The sequence below is a fragment of the Camarhynchus parvulus genome, chromosome 4 (genome assembly GCF_901933205.1).
Source record: "Camarhynchus parvulus chromosome 4, STF_HiC, whole genome shotgun sequence".
NCBI classification, from domain to species: domain Eukaryota; kingdom Metazoa; phylum Chordata; class Aves; order Passeriformes; family Thraupidae; genus Camarhynchus; species Camarhynchus parvulus.
In genome coordinates this window covers 39,540,759-39,559,650 of record NC_044574.1, presented here as the reverse complement: position 1 = coordinate 39,559,650, position 18,892 = coordinate 39,540,759, and the positions used below count along the sequence as shown (strand labels likewise).

Genomic DNA, 18,892 nt, shown 5'->3' with positions numbered 1-18,892 from the left:
ATTTTAAATATTTTTTAAATTCGCTTTTCTATAAACCAGTGTCAGGTTTAGCAATTAAAGGGTTTGCATCATATACTTCCCTAAAGAGAAAAAAAACCCCAACCTCTTAAATAATTTGAGGTATCCATTTGAAATGGGATTTTTAAACTAGAATATTAACAAACAATACTAGTATTATTCAGCATTTCAATTTTTCTCCTTCTCAAAATACGTTTATAAAGTGTTTTTTCCCCAGTGCTTACTTGTCTTTGTCTTGGCAATTCCCACTTAAAGAGAGAAAATGGGGAAGAAAGCGAGCTACATATGTCCTTCTTATTTCCCACAAATATATGTTCACTTTTGTAAAAGTACTCTCCCCTGCAACAAGCAAATTTTGGACCAAAAGCATCCTTTTCACACTTCTGCATGTTTTAAGTAGCTCCAGGGCATATCTTTGTCCATTTTTTAGTGTAAAGAATCACCCATTACATTTGGCAAATACTGAATGCTATACAAATCATAAATACTTTTTGAGCCTACCAGGAATAATTAACATGATTCTTATGCATCATGTGTAACAACAAAAATCCCTGTTAACTGTTTTGTTATGTAAATTCAGCTAATCTACAGAAATAGCTTCCCTCTTGTAATGAGTAGGGTGATGGAGTTGTACTCATAAATAGAAATTCAAAGCCATCCCTAGTCCTGTCCTCTGGGCCAGGTTTTTTGAGGTAAAAAGCAATGTTACCCATTTCAAAAGAATGCAAAACAAGACTTTGTAGTGTGTATTCATCTGTGACTTACTGAGGCTTGTTGCTTATTTTCCTCTCTAAGGCAAGAAAGGCAAGCATCAGGAGTATCATCAAATATTTATCTAACTAGCAAGGCACAAAGCTCCACCTGTTTTGTTTTCCATGTTAACTGTGGAATGTAACACAAACCTAGAGACCTTTGTTCTGCTAGGGTGCTTAAATTCAATTCAGGTCAAAACTCAAAAGCTTTTTATCATTATGATCACATTTAAGACTGAATTTAAGAGCAACTTAGATTTGAAATAGAAAACAGTAGTTAAATTCAGGATATATTTTCCACATATGCTAAGTATTGCTCTTACTGACATGAAGCATGCGCACTTTGTTACACATGTCCAGTTGGATTTTCAGTATCTCTGCAGATGGAGACTCCATGACTTCTCTGTTCCAGTGCATAACCAACAAATACAGCTGGAACGTGGACATTCAAAGTGAAATTCTATTTTAAAGGACACAAGAATGGTTTTCCATGCTGCTCAAATCCCACATGAAGGACTAACACAACTGGAAAACAGCCTCTTGGAAGTTCATATTAGGGAAGGTTGTTAATGAAGAGGCTCTATCGTACTTTGCTTCCTATCAAGGTTCAAGGGATTAATATAAATAAATTGCTATTTAAGGACCTGAACTTGCACTGAGCTGTTTGAACTTGACTCATCTTTTTGCCTGACCTTTAGAATTACCCAGATAATGGGAGATTAACCCAGAAGAATTGGCAGGCCAGTTAAGCTGTTGTCACGACTACACAAAGTAGAGTTCCCTCTGCTGGGGCATAAGGTAAGATTTTCATACTGATGCATTCAGAACTTCTGCATTAAAGCCTCTGGTGTAGGCATGTGAGCTGTTATTTAAGAACAGAATGTGACTGGTTACAGAGCTGTCTTTCAAAGGCAGGCACTGCATTATCAGCAGCACTGAAGAAGATAAAAGATACTTACCATTATCATTGCCTTGTTTAATTTCTTCAGCAGTTCTGTCAATTAAAACATACAATGACCAAACAACACAGGTAATTGCAATTATATGGAATGTGACTGAACACACAATTTTTCTCCTCTCACTTGTTGTCATCTGTAATTTCTCCCACTGAAATAAAAAAAAAAGTAATTAAAAAAATCTGACTTGTAAAATTTTACATCAAACTGATTAGGCCATTGTGGCTCTTTCTACCAAAAACACAAGCAGTAATAAAATTAACAAATCCTTTTTTTTTTGGTAATATGCATTACAGGAGTGTGTGCATTGTCCCTGTTAAATTCACAATGATCTCATTTTCATAGATTTAGAGGAATGAAGAATACTGTTCTGTTTCTGTCTGCTTGTGAATGATATCTTAAGTCATTTCATTACAGTACAGCCATAACATGTTAATAGACAGATAAAAAGATTAATATTTACTTTAAATTTGCATTTCTGTTGGTGAGAGAAGAAAAAGCCCAAACATTTGTTTGTAATATGTATTAAAATTATAGGAATGCGCCTATGTAACAGTCTTCCCATAAAATAAAAGCACAGGAAATGCAACTGCATTGAGGATTAAATTCAATAAACTTGAAAAGATGATTACATGGAAATGACCATATACAATAGCAGCCAAATAACCTCAGTAATGCAAGGAGGATCTTCCAGGCACGTGTTTCTGAATTATGGTGCTAAATCCTGGCTTAAGTTAAGGCTATTTTAAGATGAAATAGGCTATTCTCTGCAACAGAACAATGCAGCTCTTGAGGCGATTTTTTTAATCTCACTTGTGACATGGGTTTTTTTCACAGCACTTCTTCAAAACAAAACCTTCTCTCCTAAAACATTTGCCTTTGAAAACAGATGAAAGAATAGAGCACTTAAAAGCAAAATGCCTCAATTCTGATGGATAATCTTGGAGCCAGTACAGGCAGCTGGGGAAGGGAAGCAGAGCAAAGCATGAGATGCGAGTGCCACCTCCCTGTGGCTCTGTGAACATCGGACTGAGCTGCACTCAGCTCGGTGCCACAGCACTGCTGCCACCTGCTATGGCTAGGACAGCAACCACAGCCTCAGCAGAGCACTGCCATGCTGCACATTTACTGCCAAGCTGTGAGTTTGTCTTGGTTTTCCTTGTTTAGGTTTTTGGATTGTTTTGGTTTTATTAGCTGTTTTCACTATTTGGGATTTTTTAAAATTTTGTTTCCAGGCAATTACAAATTTTTCTAAATTCCTTAAGGCTAGGGCTGGAGATGCCATCCAAGCTAGATGCTTAGCCTTTAACCTGAACCAACACAGCCATTCTACTCTGAACACTCTCTGCAGTCACATTACATTTTGAAGGAGCACAACTGCAGTAAAACCTGTTAGCTATTCTTCATAGGAGAGGTGCTCCAGCTCTCTGATCATTTTTTGTGGCCTCTTCTGGACTCTCTCCAACATGACCTCAGTGGGCACCCTCTAAGAATCCACCCCAGAGCTGGATGCAGCAGTCCTGCTGGGGTCTCTCAAGAATCACTTCTCCCACACTTCATGAACACAAAGCATAAATAATTATTTAGAAAAATGTAAATATTTCCTGAGTAATATACAAAGAGTCAGAGCCATCAGCTTATTTATTAGCTGAGACCTCATTTCAGTTTCTGATATATCTACTTTTGAGTGAAAACTAAGCTTGCTGGGTTTTGTATGGCAGTTTGGAAAAATGGGAGATTTAAAAAAAGATTTGTTTTGGTTTTCTTTTAAGTAACAACCCCCAAAACTTTATATTCATTATAGTTCATGTAGCTAATATTCAGTGGTCAGACCAGACAGTATGTGGCATTATCACAGTCTTACTTCCTTAGAGCCACCAGGTTACACAGCCTTTGACCTGGAGATTTTCATTTTTTTGCAGTGAAAATTCAATTCAAGTCTTGTAACAGACTTTCTTTCCAAAGAAAGAAATCTTGTCTTTGTCCAGATGGAAGAAAGGGTTTTACCTTAACGCTTCACTTACCTGTGGGCGCTTTGTGAGAGATAACAAAGAACATAACGAAGAATGATTTGTTCTTAAACAGATTTTGTCTGTTATCTCAGCTTTGATGCTACACCATTTGGTCTGTTGGAGAGAAGACTCTCTGCAAAATTTTCATTGTCATGTCTCTCTGCAAAATTTTCATTGTCATGTATACATGTAGTCTCTTTATAGCCATTTTACTCTCTAATCAAAATGCTTTGTATTCATCTGAATGCCCAGTCAAAGACAAATGCTGGTCCCATTAGTCTAAATGTAAACATTTTGTAGGTGGAAAAAACCCAGACAAAATCAGCCAACCAACAGGCAGGACAGATAAATAAAGGTTGCAGCTCACAGAATTCTGCTGAGATTTACAAGAAAGGTATCTCAGGAGAGGAAGCCAGCAGAAATTGGCTGAAGCAGGCCTTTTGATAACGTCTCATCAAGTCCAGACAGAAGGCAAGCCAAGGCCTACTGGACTCTGCTTCCTCCAGCTGCCCCTTTTTCTTCTCCCACAAGACTGCCTGCCTTGCCTGCCCTGTCTGTCTGTCTATTCTATCCACACACATGTTACCACACCAGACAGAAGGTGGCTGCCACCTGGGAGAGGTGGGACGCTGGGAGAGGTCATCAGGGCACAGGTGATTATGGGACTGGGAAATTGCAGAATATCTCTTACTCCCAGTTTGGGATACAGGAAAGGAATAAGATCCAAGGAGAGACTCTGTCTGTCACAGACAGCTACCTGGGAACATTTTACAGCTTTTACTGTGCTCCAAAACTGCTCTTTTGTTTTGCCCTGCCCTTGCTGCAGTCATAATTCTCTCAACTATGGTGATGATGAGCTGAACTCAGAAGAAAAAAAGCAATTAAACTTTGAGCTGTACTTCTGGTGATCCCAGTGGCAGCTGATGTAACTTCCCCATCCTACTCACGTATTTTAGGTTGGCTGAACAGAGAGTACTTTGTGACTAGATGAATCATGCTCTACTAGATGAGCGATGTTAGTAGATGAGCCAGCAGTTTATGTCGTCCTGGAGCATAAAAGTGCAATTCCTTATTTTAGGATTTTTGCAATAGGCTTGTATCAAAAAAATAACTGCTAGTTTTAGCACAGACTTGCTTGGACAAAAGCACAGTTATGTGATATAAAAATTGCTTAAAAATCTGTAACAAAGGATGAGACAACAATGTAATGAGCAATGAAAGCATCAGCCCCTTTTACTTGTGCTTTATAGTCCAGGACTTGATACAGCCTAAAGTCGTGTGGGGAATTTTGGCAGGTGCTACCTTTCATGTCACACAGATCATTAATGCCTCCTTAACCTTTGATAAATTCATCCCTGCTGTGTTTTGAAGCTCCTGCAGTTTTCATGGCTTTCCACATTCATAATAGAAAGATAAAAATAAATTGGGTCATGTTTTATTATCTTCATCAGTAATCTCCAAGAAAATACAGCAATCAGGTTGATGACACTGTGACATGCCATGGATAGAATATCAGATGCTACCAAGAACAGGAAAACAGCACAAAATTAAGTACACAGATGCACTTTTCTTTGGAAATTTAGATCTTAATGCTCCTAAGGTGCTTTAGATGCTGTAATGACAGAAGTAAATGGTAACAGCCAGAGAAGACATTTATAATGACTTGCAAATTATTGAGTCACTAAATTAATAGAAAAAACTAGCTTTTGCCCAGCCCCACACAAAACAACCCTTCACTGTTGTACAGCCAATTGTCACACCCACAGATTCTGTAATCCTGGCAGCAATACAAACACAGACTGGAAATCATCACAAATGCAGATGGTTTAATGTCCTGCAAATGCAAGCAACTGCATGAATATCACAATGCTTCACAGAACAGGTGTGCTAGAACACTTTGTAACATCTAGCCGGAACCAAAAGCTCTTTTAAACAAGCCAGTCACCAAATAAATCCAAAGTGTAACAAAAATCCAAATGCATCCCCAGCAGAAAGCTTGGAATATCCCCAGCCCCCTTTTTATCTTCTGAGTAAGCTTTCCGAGCGTGTCGCTTGCACTGTGCTCTGAAAACCACTGGAGGGTGGTAGGAGACTGCCTGACTTACAGGTTCCCACCAGGAACGGAAAGAAGCTGGATTGTGAATGTGATCAGAAACACTCGTCCCAACCCAGCTACTACTTACAGCTGCTTCTAAGACACAACGTGCATCTCAGGTTGGAATTCTTATGCTTTACTGCCTGAGAAGTTTGGAATAATCTTTAAAGTGGAAGTTGTAAAACTGTACCCCGTTCTAGGTTTCTACCTCACATTTTGCTTTTGTTTCCTAAAGAAAATTTCACTCAGAAACTTCAAGAGAGTGGTTACTGATTTCAAATCCCACTCTTGTAATTACAAAATGTAGTCATGAGTCTTCTGGGGAAATTAAAAAAAAAAACCAAAAAAACCCCAAAAAAACCAAACCACCAAACCCTAAAACATACAGGGAACTTTACATCATGTGTAGCCAACCACTTCCCTTTCCTGTAAAGTAGTTTGAGAAAATCTCTCATATTTATTTTAAAGGACAAAAATTCTGCCTCCCTGCATGCCACTTCTAATAAAAGCTTGATTAATCAATATGCAACAAGGAATTATAGATATTTTCTTTAGTATCTTCTGAAAACACTCCTTGTGAGTGTGGGGATGCTGCTTCATGTCCTACATACCAACAGAGCCTCTCTGCTTGAGAAGAAAATCTGCAATGTTAATTCCCTCCCATACATTATGCTTTCTGCAAAGTGGTTTCATGGTGGCCAATGCAGAACCGAAAGCTCCACACTGCTCGCACAAAAGCTGTCTCCACACCTCTCAATGGCACTTAGCAAACTCTGCTGCCTGTGGTTCCTTTCCCCACCTCTGCATTGTAGATTTGCCGCCTGCCTGCTCCCACCCACCACTCTGTGCCCACGTGTTGCCTCCTGTCCAGGGTAATATTCTGTCACACTGGCTACAGATTTTTGTCTCCACCGATGTCCTGAGGCAACCGCAGCTCTCCTGCAGGTTTGCAGATTCACACCTCTACAGCTGAAGGTCTCTCTGCTGCAGGGGCTCAGCACTGAGGATGCCAAATATTGAAGGTGAAGTTAATGGGCTGCTTTGCAACATATGATGAATGCCTGGACTTTTTAACCCCCGGGTATTTTCAGGAACCCTGTTTTTAAAATTGCATGTAAGGAGGTCTGACAGGGGAAGCTGGTATGGGGGGAATATTGCTAATATTAAACATTTTTTGTGACATTTTTCTCCCTATCCATCATTTAGTAGAAAAAAATGCCTATGTATAATGTAAACAACCACCACAGCTGGAAGGATTTCTGCTCTCACCTAGAGCTAAAGTCATGATGCAGTATTTTCTGAATTCTTTCTACAGGCTGAAGAAATACTTTCAGCCAACCTTTATCTTAAAGTAATTATACCTGCAAAATAAAAGGCTAAAATTACTTACTAGAGGTTGTTGTAGAAACTGCACTCTGCACACAGACTAAAAAACACACAGAAAAAGGTCTTTCTTATCTGAAACTCAACCCAAAGGATTTAGCCAGCACTTTTGAAAAAGAACTGGTGTGGTGTATGCTGAAGTGAGCTGAGCAGTGAAGATATGTCAACAGTGTGAACATGTAGCTCAGAGTTATTTATGTTAGGGAGGGTTTTCTGGTCACTTGCTGCAGTACTAATTGGCTCAGGCTCCACAGTGAGCTGTTCACTGCTATCAACCTACCAGCTGGAGGAAAGCAGCTGTCATGGTAGTTTTCAGGATGGAATTTGTGCAGTGGGTGGAAGAGGAAGAAATAATAGTAATAAAGGACAACAGGGCTCCACTCATGTTGGGAGAACAAAATAGCCTCACAGAAATTGGAAGTGTTTGTAAGAGATGAGACTTCAAACCTTGTTTTTGGAAAAAAAGCATTCTGGGCTTCTCTGTGCCATCTAAACAAAGTGTGGTTACAGCCTGTACCGTGGGGACGGTGTCTTAAAGGACAAGGCATGTGTCCCCACATCCTGCTCCAACGTGAGAAGTGCCCCTCAGACAGTCCAAGAGAATGAACCAGGTCTGACAGCTGACAAGAGAAGGATTTGGGCCATGAAAACACCTACACTGTGTTCTTTTCCCCAAACACATCCAGAGAGTAGGAAGAACTGAGCAGGTTCACAGAAAATACAGAAAACATATTTGTCATTGCCTTTTCTCAAAAGATGTATCCCAGAGAAGAAACTCTTGTAAGGATAAAGGATAGAAGACCACAATTAGACCCCTGCTATGTTAATTGTTGAACAGGGAAATGAAAAGAATTTTTAAAATCCCATGTCACCTGGGGGATCATATGGCCCAACCTATGCACAACCTTACCTCCATCTAGTTATCTCATCAGATGTTCTAGTAGAGATCATTGTCTGGCAAATCTGTCTGAACTTTGCTCAAAATCTATTTCTGTCCCTAAGAGATACTAAACAAACCTGTCTGGAATTCAAAAGAATGTAGTGTATTTAAAACACCTATTAAAATTTTTAAACTGAATCAGAAATGGGTACATTTCTAAAAACAAACATACTTCACTTTTGTATGATATGCATACCTAGAGTAATAAAAGAAATACCTAATGAAAAACCTCACTTTGATGAACACCCTAAGACTATCATCTGCAAAGAATTAATAATTCAGTTTTATCATAACCAAGATGCCACCTTATTTTTTTGTGACAATTAGAACAGACTTAAGTGATATAATCAGTATGCACTCTTCACAAGCTTATGCAATGTTCTGCTGTGTATGACATCAATTAGCGAACCCTTAAAAATGTAAAAGAGAAGTGTAGAAATTAAGTAATTCAAGAATATAATTTCTAAAATGAAGTAGCTGTTTTTGCAATATGAAAGTGGTATTGAGAATACTTGTCATTTACCAGCTAAAAGAACTTCAGTACCTGCATCCTAAACATCCCAACACAGACTAACAAAAAAAAGACCAAAAAAAAAACAAAACCAAAAACCCAAACCAAACTAAAAAAAAACAAAAAAACCCCACAAAACAATACACAACACCTATGCTTTGGAAATACAGGACTTCATGTCCCTCTCTCCCTCTCATCCAGTGCTCTGTCTCGGATAGAGGTCAACACCAGATGCTGTGGAGAGATGTGCAAGAAACCCCGTGGGAAGTAATTACAGCATAATCTCTCCATTTTGGGAGCCTCTTTCTAGCTCCCATTTGCTGGAATTTGCTTTACATCAATATATAGAATGCAGAAGTGCGTGACCAAGTGTTTACTTTCCACGCATCTTCCTCAAATGCTGAAAAGACATTAACCCATCTTTTGTTCAATAGAGCCTTCAGTGCTATCATGAACTCCTCATTCACAATTACTTTTTCCTTTTCTTGCTTTGTAAGACCTTTAAGAAAAAGATCACTATCTCCAAGCACAGTACACTTCAGCTACCTTATCTAAAAAATAATCCTGGCAGAGAAACCGAAGGTAAAACATTAAACCACTACTCAGGAGTGAACTACCACCCTAGTGTCAAACTATGGGGAGTGTCTGGTACTACAAACAACAGGCACACATCTAGAACTCTAGAAAATATTTACTTCAGGTATCTGGGCACATGACTTTATTACTCAAAAAAACCAAAAAAGAAGCTACATGTTGGTAACCCATAAAGAAACAGGGATAAAAGAGGTAGAATCTATGTCTCCATTAACTTTTATCACAGTCAGTCAAGAACAGAAATAGATGCTACTGTTGTCTGCTCTCCCTACAGTATTTCCATGATGATTCTAGCAAAAGGATCTACTCTGTCACTTTTGTTCTCTTTGCAGTTGTCGACTCCTGCCTCTGCCTACTTTGTATTTCCAAAAGAGCAGCATATCTAATTGAAGGCATGACATCTGCCCCAGTCTCTAAGCAGCAAATACCTTTAAATCACAGTCCTGCCCTCAAACAACTTAGACACATACAAAGAAAACCACAAAAAAATCAATCAGTTAAACTGCCACACTACAAGAGCACAGACCATAATTTTGCTGCAACACCAGTTATGCTGAGATTTCCCTTTCTGACCAAAGGAGGCAGGACTGCTGCATTTTGTGGTATGTATTTTAGAGGCAATATAAAAGCATGACATAGGCTCAGTGGTGGATTTGAGACGGATTCTGCTGGGGTCAAAGCAGCCACAAGTCCTTTCTCCACTATAGGAGCCACAACAAACCATCTCCCAGCGGTCTGTGCCTGAGTCTCTGTCCTTGAATATCAAGTAGGATTTCCCTTTGCACATCTGAGTGCTTGTAATGGGATGGACATGGACAGAAGGCTCTAATAGCATGGTAGAAATTGGAAAAGGAGAGCAATTAGAAAAACTGATATAGCAACATGCTGGAGACCAACATCCTAGTATATGGTTTTGTAACCCTCTCCACTTCCTTTAGTTCTTCAGTCATGTCCAGTGGCAGGAAATTTCTCTGAAGATCTGTTGCTTTAGGGACCTAAAACAAGTTGTAGAATATGATTACAGTTTTGCTAGTCTTTACTTCAATTGCCCTTTCTCCAGTATTCATCACAGTGCTTAATTTCCTCTATTTCAAATTGTCCAGCCTGCTGAGAATCAGTTCAACTTGTTACAAAGGTGTGGGGTTTGGTTTAAATGTATTTGTTTGCCAAAACCCTGGTGTTTTTAAATACAAAGTTGTTTAAACATACCTGGATCCTTTTTTTTTTTGCAGCTACCTACACAGTATCTACACATATGTCTGCATTTCCACATAAGAAAGATTAAAAAAAGGAGCGGGTGCTCTTAATTATCAATAAATATGGCTTTAGGAAGAATACTGACTTTCCAATGAATAGCTACAGTTGCCTTCTCTGTCCTCTAATTTTCCCACAAGAGAGATTCTTTTTATCCAATTAAATAAAAATAAAATAGAGGAAAGTTGTGCTGAGGAAAGATATGGTAATCAAAATAAAACTACAGCCCAGTGCTCTATTAAAGAGCTGAGGGAAGCTATTAATTCTGAAAAAAACAGGAAATTCTAATTTTTTCCCCAATAATTTTAATAAAACGCTACAGGAATAAAATTAACAAAAACCACCAAACCTGAGTAAAGTAAAAGTTATCCCATTTGGTCATAATTTAGATCCACTGCTGGAATTTCTATGTTCAAAAGAACATCATATCATAATTTTTCAAAAGAAAACCCATTTTTAGCATGCATTCCACCAAGCAAGCATCAACCTGTGAACAGATCATTCTCACATCAATAGGTCCCAGGCAAAATAAATTTGAGGCAGGTAACAACTGTAAAATTGTACATGTTAATTATGTGACAGATAATTACCTGCATTAATCAGATCATGAACAGCAGCCCTCTCCCATGGGAGCTGGTAAAGTTCCTAACTGCAAAATTAAACAGTAAAAATGGCATTTTTAAAGAACTCCATGAATCACAATGACTGGTTTAGGTCAATGCTTGGGTTGATTATGCTCTTTAAATTTCATATTACTAGCTATACATTTTGTGTTAGCATTCCATTTACACTTTCTTTATTTCTAGAGCCAGAGATTCTCTTAATTATTTTCAGTGCTTCAGCCCCCCAGTCCTTCCTTGGTTATAACTATTGATAAGGTCAAGCTGTAAAATAAAACACTGAAAGGCCTGAAATAAAAAAATGAAAAGGAGGCCCCACATTCTTAAAAAATAAGAGAGGCTGATGAACTGCAGGATTGAGTAGGGCTCTCTAACTAAAATGGGAATTGAAACTTTTGATGCAAGTTGCATCTGTAAAACAACTCAGATCAAACTGTCTATTCCAGCCTCAGAAAGCACAGAAGATTTGTACCTCCCAGAGCTCATGTTCATGGGTCTGTGCAACAGTGGATAACACTACTAATACTCAGAGCTGAACAATCTCCCAAATTGCCTTTGCGTTTGCAAATGCTGCTGAGCAGCAAAGTAGCCAATTTGGTTACTGGCATTTAATTAGCAGAGGACACTGTTTTCATTTAATTTTCTAGTATAATATTTTTCATTTGCTTCTTAAAAGAATGCAAGTTCAAAGCAATAACTGTACAAACATCTTGCTCTACCTCCAGGAAGGATGCTGTACATGGGGGTGTCCCAGCAAAGTATCACAGTAAGATGGCTTTTAGCAAGTCTAGGGGTATGTTATGATGCTTTCAAGGCAAGATGCACAAAAATCTTTTGTCAGAAGTCCCAGAGGGAACTGGGACAGTGTGAATAAAGCTGTGTTCTGAATGGAAGAGAAAGACATATGGAAATGGCAGGCTAGCACAAATTCTACCACCAAAAGAAAGCTAAGCTCTGGTTTGTTCTTGTGGCAGAAAATGCAAGACAGCATTATTCTGTGAACTGCAGCATGCTGTCTATATACAGATAAATTAGCAGTAATGCTCTATTATCCTCAAAAATTAGGAATACAACTGTCTGAACAAAGTAGTCCCTTGCATCCCCAAGGCATCACAATAGGATATAAATGCTATAGAATCATTTTTACTTTACAAGCTTTAATATACACATTGTCCCTTGAGCCCAAAGTTATTTGCTATAATGACATGATAGCCAACAAGAAAGTAATAGCTTTGTGCCTTTGTGCATACTGGTGAAGTGTCTGACCCCACATATTGCAGGCAATTATTTGAGGCTACTGATGTTTTGAGACAGTTCACTGGAAGAAAGATAACAGTGGAGCAGGTTGCCTTGACGACACTGTGTAGCTGCACCAGAAATCAAAGAAAAATGCAGAAGCTCCTTCTGTGTTGAGGACTGCAAAATATTCATCCAATTGGGTGAAAAGGGAACTAATCCCACAGCAAGTCCTGTGCAATATTTGATACCACATCTTATCACAAGCATTATTAGAAAACCACGGACAAAGGCAGGTGGTTCATGCCTCACAGCACAGGGCAGTAAGAATTGAACAGCAAGCAGTGTGGTAATGACTGCCCAAAAGTTTGGGGCTTTTTCTTGTGAAACTCTTCTGGTCATGTCTGGATCTGAGAGTTTACTCCGGTAAAAGTAGTTTCTAATGGTCAGCACTTTTGATTTCAGAGCAGTCTATCACAGAAATTCCACTGCAGGTTCCATGACTTTTGGCAGTGATCACCACACTCTTTAAAAAGAAATGCAAATATGAATTCCCAAGCTACTATTGAATCAAAAGTAAAAAACACCCTTAACATATTTTGCCATCAGTGGATGTTTTAGGCATGCTATGAGTTTTTTTTATATCAGCATATAAGCAAATACAGAATACAAGAGGGATAAACACTTAGAAGATAAATGTACACATTCAAAATAAATAAGACTAAGTTTATCTCATGATCAGCATTTTCTTTGCTTCTGTTTAATTTAATAGAAACATATCACTCTGTACTAAACATTCTCAGTCCTCTATTTTTAAAAAGGCATAAATTCAGATACTCTATCAGAAAGAAAATTAACCTCAAGTGCTACATAATGCTTCTGTAAACAAAAATATTGACTTGCGCTTCCTTAATGACCAAGAGCAACCACATGGTAACAATGAGCAATATTGCTCATGCCTCACGTAAATAAGACTTTATTTGTAAATCATTTCAAAACTAGAACTGGGAGAGAAAATAGACATCTCTGACACCACACAATAATCTGTTGGGATGATGCATCAATGTAAGACATCTCATCAGATACTAGACGTCTTAAATAGATAGCAAAATTTAAATATGAAAAGTATTTTGAAGTATAGTAAGGCACTGTTGAGAATCTCCATTTAAAGACATTTTTGTGTTTAAAGCTCCTTTTAATTTGACCCTTTAATCCATTTCATTCTCACTGTATTTTCATTCAATTCCTGTTTCTAGTAGTCTTCAAACACCAAATTCAAGAGATATGAAATGCAGGTGTTAATATCTAGGACTGCATCTTTTTTAAAGAAGTGTTTTTCTTGGGTTTAAGCTATTACCTGATAGAGCTCAATAAGGAACTCATACAAACTTCTTACCACTCTCTAATTCCTTCTCTGATAAAGTCACCTTTTAAATTTTGCATCATGGATTGCAGATGCTGAGAGGCAAAGCTACAAATGTAACTGTATTATTTATAATGACAGACAGATGTAACAGAGACCACGAGAAATAAACCAGAAACACTAAGCAATGTTTAATATTTCATCTCTATATTTATCTTCAGCTGAAGTAATTAGACTTGTCCAAAAATATGAAACACTTGCAATGTCTGTTGATCAATGCGTAAAAGGATTACCTCAATGCAAAGACTCACTACAATTATTAAACTGAGTTTTATTTGATGTCTGGTGCTTTCAGGGATTCTCTAATTAAACAACTGTCACACATTGGCACAAACCTATTGATTTAATACTGATTATCTCAATTTATGTTAACTTTGTATGTTCTACATTGTCACTTATGGCTGCTAACAGATATGGCATGATATTCCAAAATGATTGTGCTACAAAACCTTAGACCTTGACAAAAATTCTGCTATGAAACACTGAAGGTGCATGAAGGGCTGAGGTATAAATAAAGATGGTAATTCATTATTGAATTAAATAGCTTGTTTTATATTTAAATCATGCTTTTGTGATTCTGCAAAATGCAAAACTATAGATTGCTGTAATTAAGTTTGATAGTCTGTAATTTTTTTCCCTTCAGGAGATCAGCAGTAGGAATTTTACAAAGACATTATGACAAAATTCATCATAATGAAACAATGCACAGACAGGAACCAAATTTTAAAATGTTGTATAATAAGTGATGAGAGAGATTAAAAAACAAAAAATCAGAACTGGCAAAGAGATGTGACCCTTCCACTTGTAGAATGTCACTTCAAATCCAGGTCTAATGGCCACGGGAATTGCATCATCTGTAGCTGGACAGAAACTCACTTTATGGGAAATAATTGCCTTTGTTTTTTAAATAAATTAGTTTCTTACGGAATTGAATAGGCACTCCTTTCTTGAAACAAAATATATGGTCTTCTGTTTAGGAAGCATGGAAAAGTAATCTGTTTTCAGAATTCCTCAAAGCTTATTAGCAAAATTAATAACTTTTTGGGTCAATTTTGCTGTTCCAGTTGGCATCCAACAAAGTTGACAAGAACTGTGTTGTTTTCAGACACATAATATCCCTGCCATCGTGCCAAGAGGATTCCAGAAGTTCAGAAATTTTGATTCACTGCTCACAGGCCAGACTTAGGGGACTGAAGGCTCTTGAGGTCTAGTACAGAACCAAGCTTTAGCAAAACCCAAAGCTTTCAAGGTCTGGAAATCCCAGAGCCAGTACTGTTTTTCAGATCCTGCATCAAGGAGACAGGATTGTGGAGAGCTTTGGTGTTAGGAGCTGCCTGTCCCATAGTACTTTGGTCACCATCCTTTGTGCCAGTCTTTTGAAAACATGAACTCCCAAGGAACGCCCCAAAACTGAGATTCTAGGCTTCATAAAAGCTGCCAAGAAATTTGACAGTGTTTCATTGGAACTTTCCACTTCTGCAAAATATATAAGTTCTGACCAAAAAAATCCTAAACAAAACAGTTTCAGTGATTTTTATAAAGGACGTTTGGGTGGAAATTTGCAAGTCAGCTCTAATCATATGGCAGGTCTCATGATCACTTTTTCCTCCCTTACCTTGGCTTTGCTACAGCTGTCAAAATACTTGGTTTGCAAAACAGCTTCTCATAAACTGTTAAGTGTTTCACAAATTTGTGAACAATGGTGATGATAGTGCTCACACTTAGTAAGGATCACATGTTTAATTAAATATAACATGAAGGGTGTCACAGTTGAATGCTATAAACACCAAAGGACAACTAATTTTAACTTTGAAATCGTTGGGAGCTTTGGTTTCTGAAATGGGTGTGACTTATAAGAATGGATTTATCGTTAGGTGCTGGGTCCATTCTACACAAACAAATATTTGTTAGCATTGCATTTGAAGGGAGGAACGTTGCCAGCACAGACTGCCAGACAGATAAACTACTTTTGAGTAGTGCTTTGAGCAGAAACAAAAATATCCTGCCTGAAAGAAGAGATGAATCTTTTTTCTGCAGAAACCTAAACCATACCTGTGAATCAATGATAACCTGAATAAGGTGGCAATAATTCAATTAAGAAATTGCAGACTTGTAGGAATTACGTTACCACTCTAAAAGGGGGAGGAGATGTGGCATTGACCACACATAGAGATAAAAGTGCCTACTTCTGATATCAAGTTATGCACATTTTTCACTCCTTTTCTCCTTGGCTGCTATAAATTTTGTTTTCCTTTTATAAAAGATTTTCTATTATCTAACAAAACCAGGAAAAGGCTTTTGTTGAAAATACCAATATCTGTATATTCTCTTGAGAAATGTAACTGTTGTAAGAGTACTTGTTAGATCTCAGATGTTAAAGCAATTTGGTTTGAAAATAGAAACTAATTGAGTTTTTAGCCATCTTTTTTTTGTTTCAATTTCTAGCGTACACGGCCAGAGCTACCTGGCATTTGAGAACTTTGTCTTTCCCTATTACAAGCTTTGCTTTCCAAATTAGCCTGAATTCTCTCTTCAGAAGTGGTTTATCACCATGGACTTAACAGAAAATTCCTCTGAATGGGAAGTGTGAAGAAATTCCATTGATTCTCCTTTCTCTGAGCTACTGCTACCTATGTAAGGCTAACAAAAACAAAATGTCTTCTGCCTTTAGAACATTACTACATAGGCATATGCTAGTCCAAAGCAATAGTTGGTACATGTTTTTCATGTAGAAATTTATTTTAAATCAAAACTTGCCCAGCTCCAGATTGACTCAAACTTCAAAGATTCAACAAGACTCCAGAAGGATAAGAACATTGTAAAATAAAAATTCAATAAGAAACTATCCACTCCAAAGAAAACAGAACCCACATATGTTTAATAAATTCTTCACCTTCCCTATACTGAGAATCTGTGTAGCATTTTATTGATTTATCTTAGAAAACAGATGAGTGCAGATAACACACATTTGACATTCAGGATGCAAAGTCACCCTGTCTTTTCAATTCCATTAACTAATTTTGAAGCAGAAGTGATTAATTTGCCCATGAGTGTCACAGCTACAACAGATGCAGCTAAATTGACTGTGTTACTTCATAACTGTTGTGTCCACATGGGTATAAGCATCATTCTCAACCAGAAGTTATGGGCTTCATGTAAAAATTGCTAGGTGAACTGGACTGTGTTACTCAGGAGCAAAACATGAAAAGTTTTCTTTCTGGCTTAAAAATATGCAGATGAACTTGTAACAAAAAGCTGAAGATAGAAAGTCTAAACCAAAAGACTATATTTTGTGCATTTATATTGTATGTGTGAAGAAAGTGAGTCTTTAGCCAAATTCTCTGCTGCTGAAAATTAACAGCTTATATGTAAGAATAAAATCACCGTGACTCATTACCAGCAGGAAACACAAAGCCATTCTGGACAGATGCTTCTTTAACTGTGCTGGTAATTTGCACAGCCATGCTGGAGCTCTGACCCCTGAGGACAATCAGAGTCCAAAGCAGCCTACCTTGCGGAGGGGCTTGAGCTTGGTCTCCATGATGAAGTCGTACTTGCAGAGCTCGCAGCAGCGCGTGTCCGAGCTCTTGATCCACTGGTGCAGGCAGGCCTGGTGCACAAAGCGCAGGGTGCCCGTGCAGCGGCACGGCGTGATGAGGGGGCTTTCATCATCTCCCTCACAGTGACAGATCCTGACAGGAAGGACAGCAAGAGAGAGTCAGCCAGCCTGCCAACCAGCAGTGCAAAGGCACTGGCTTATTTACACTGCTTTCTCATCTTCAGGCTTGACATTCAGATGCCAGGTATATGACCTTTCAGATGGAGGCCCAGGAACATACTCCTTGCTCCTTTCTGCCATTTAGCAGCTTTTCTTCACTAAGTTATTATTTCTCTTTGAATTTGCTACGTGGTCTGAAGGTGAATCAATAGAAATAACAGCTTTTCCCTTTTATGTATAGCAAAACCTTTAAGACAAATACCAGAGCAGAATAGTCCTTGGTCTGTAAGCAATGCAATAAATCCCTCAAAGGTAGAGAAAACTAACCCAAGCTGAAAATATCCAGCATGTGAAGTACAAAAGTTTATAGGATATTTCTTTGGAGTTACACAGTCAAAGAATCAGAGAACTGTTTTGAGTACTCTGGAGTCATGCATATGGCACAGTGTGTACATACATGCACACTTTTTAGGAGGCAGGTATTGATAAGTCATGGTCATTTTTTTTTATTCTTCACTGTCTCTTTTAGGCAGACAGCTGCATTATCTGGGAAAATGAAAACTACTCTGTAAACAGACCCTAAGACAGAGGCTGGTCCCAGAACTGTTTTACCTTATGATGGGATACAGAGCTTTTCATTTCGTGGTTTTGCATAAAGCGATCAGTGTTCTAACATCATCATCTAAAGGGCTTCTTCTGTGACACATTTCCAAGTGTCCTGCTGATTTTCTCCTCTTCCAAACAGTCTCCTGATTACATCAGGAAAACATTCACCCATCAAAAACAATTTCAGATTTATTGGCAAGCATCTCTTTGAAGGCAGAGAAACCTTTACAGAGCAGAAGGCCAAACCAAACACCTGAATTTAAGGAGGTTCATTTCAATGAAGAGTAATTCCCTCTCATCCCCAGCCTAGAAAAACACAACAAAGTTCCCAAGGTCTCATGAGTGTATTAAGTGTCAAGCTGGCATGCAAGTGAAAAAAAAGAAGAAAAAAGAAAAAAAAAGCAAAAATAAAAATCTGAAGCCTGAGAAATGCTATTTCAAAATAAAGAAGTAGCAGTAACAGCACAGATCCTGTTGTCACACAAATAAAACTTAGTACTTAGGAATGGCACCTCAGATGGTGCAGAAGTGTCTGAACACATCTGAGGAATAACTCACCCTTTTACAGAGAAAACTGTGACTGCACCACCTCTGGGGTAGGAGAGCTTCAGATAAGGTTGTCATCCTACTGGGAAGATGGGTGACCTTTCTAGAGCAGGAGTTCCTGAGGTATGTCAGGAGGCAACCTGACAAAGATATCCCAGGAAAGACTGGCTGCTGCACAGCTCTGAGGCTGCCAAGCCTATAAGGAGGGGAGCAGGAAATTCCAATGTC

At 38.3% G+C, this 18,892-nt stretch overlaps 1 protein-coding gene across 5 annotated transcripts in view; it reads right to left on the bottom strand.

The window, feature by feature from the left end:
• MARCHF1 (membrane associated ring-CH-type finger 1) overlaps positions 1-18,892 on the bottom strand; it is a 221,702-nt gene that overhangs the window by 5,076 nt on the left and 197,734 nt on the right. For all 5 annotated transcript variants that reach the window (XM_030946793.1, XM_030946794.1, XM_030946796.1 and 2 more), the window contains 2 exons: positions 17,306-17,486; positions 1,730-1,877 (listed from right to left, as the gene is read on the bottom strand). In XM_030946793.1, coding sequence (XP_030802653.1) covers positions 1,730-1,877; positions 17,306-17,486 — 329 coding nt within the window. The remainder of the gene's footprint in view (positions 1-1,729; positions 1,878-17,305; positions 17,487-18,892) is intronic.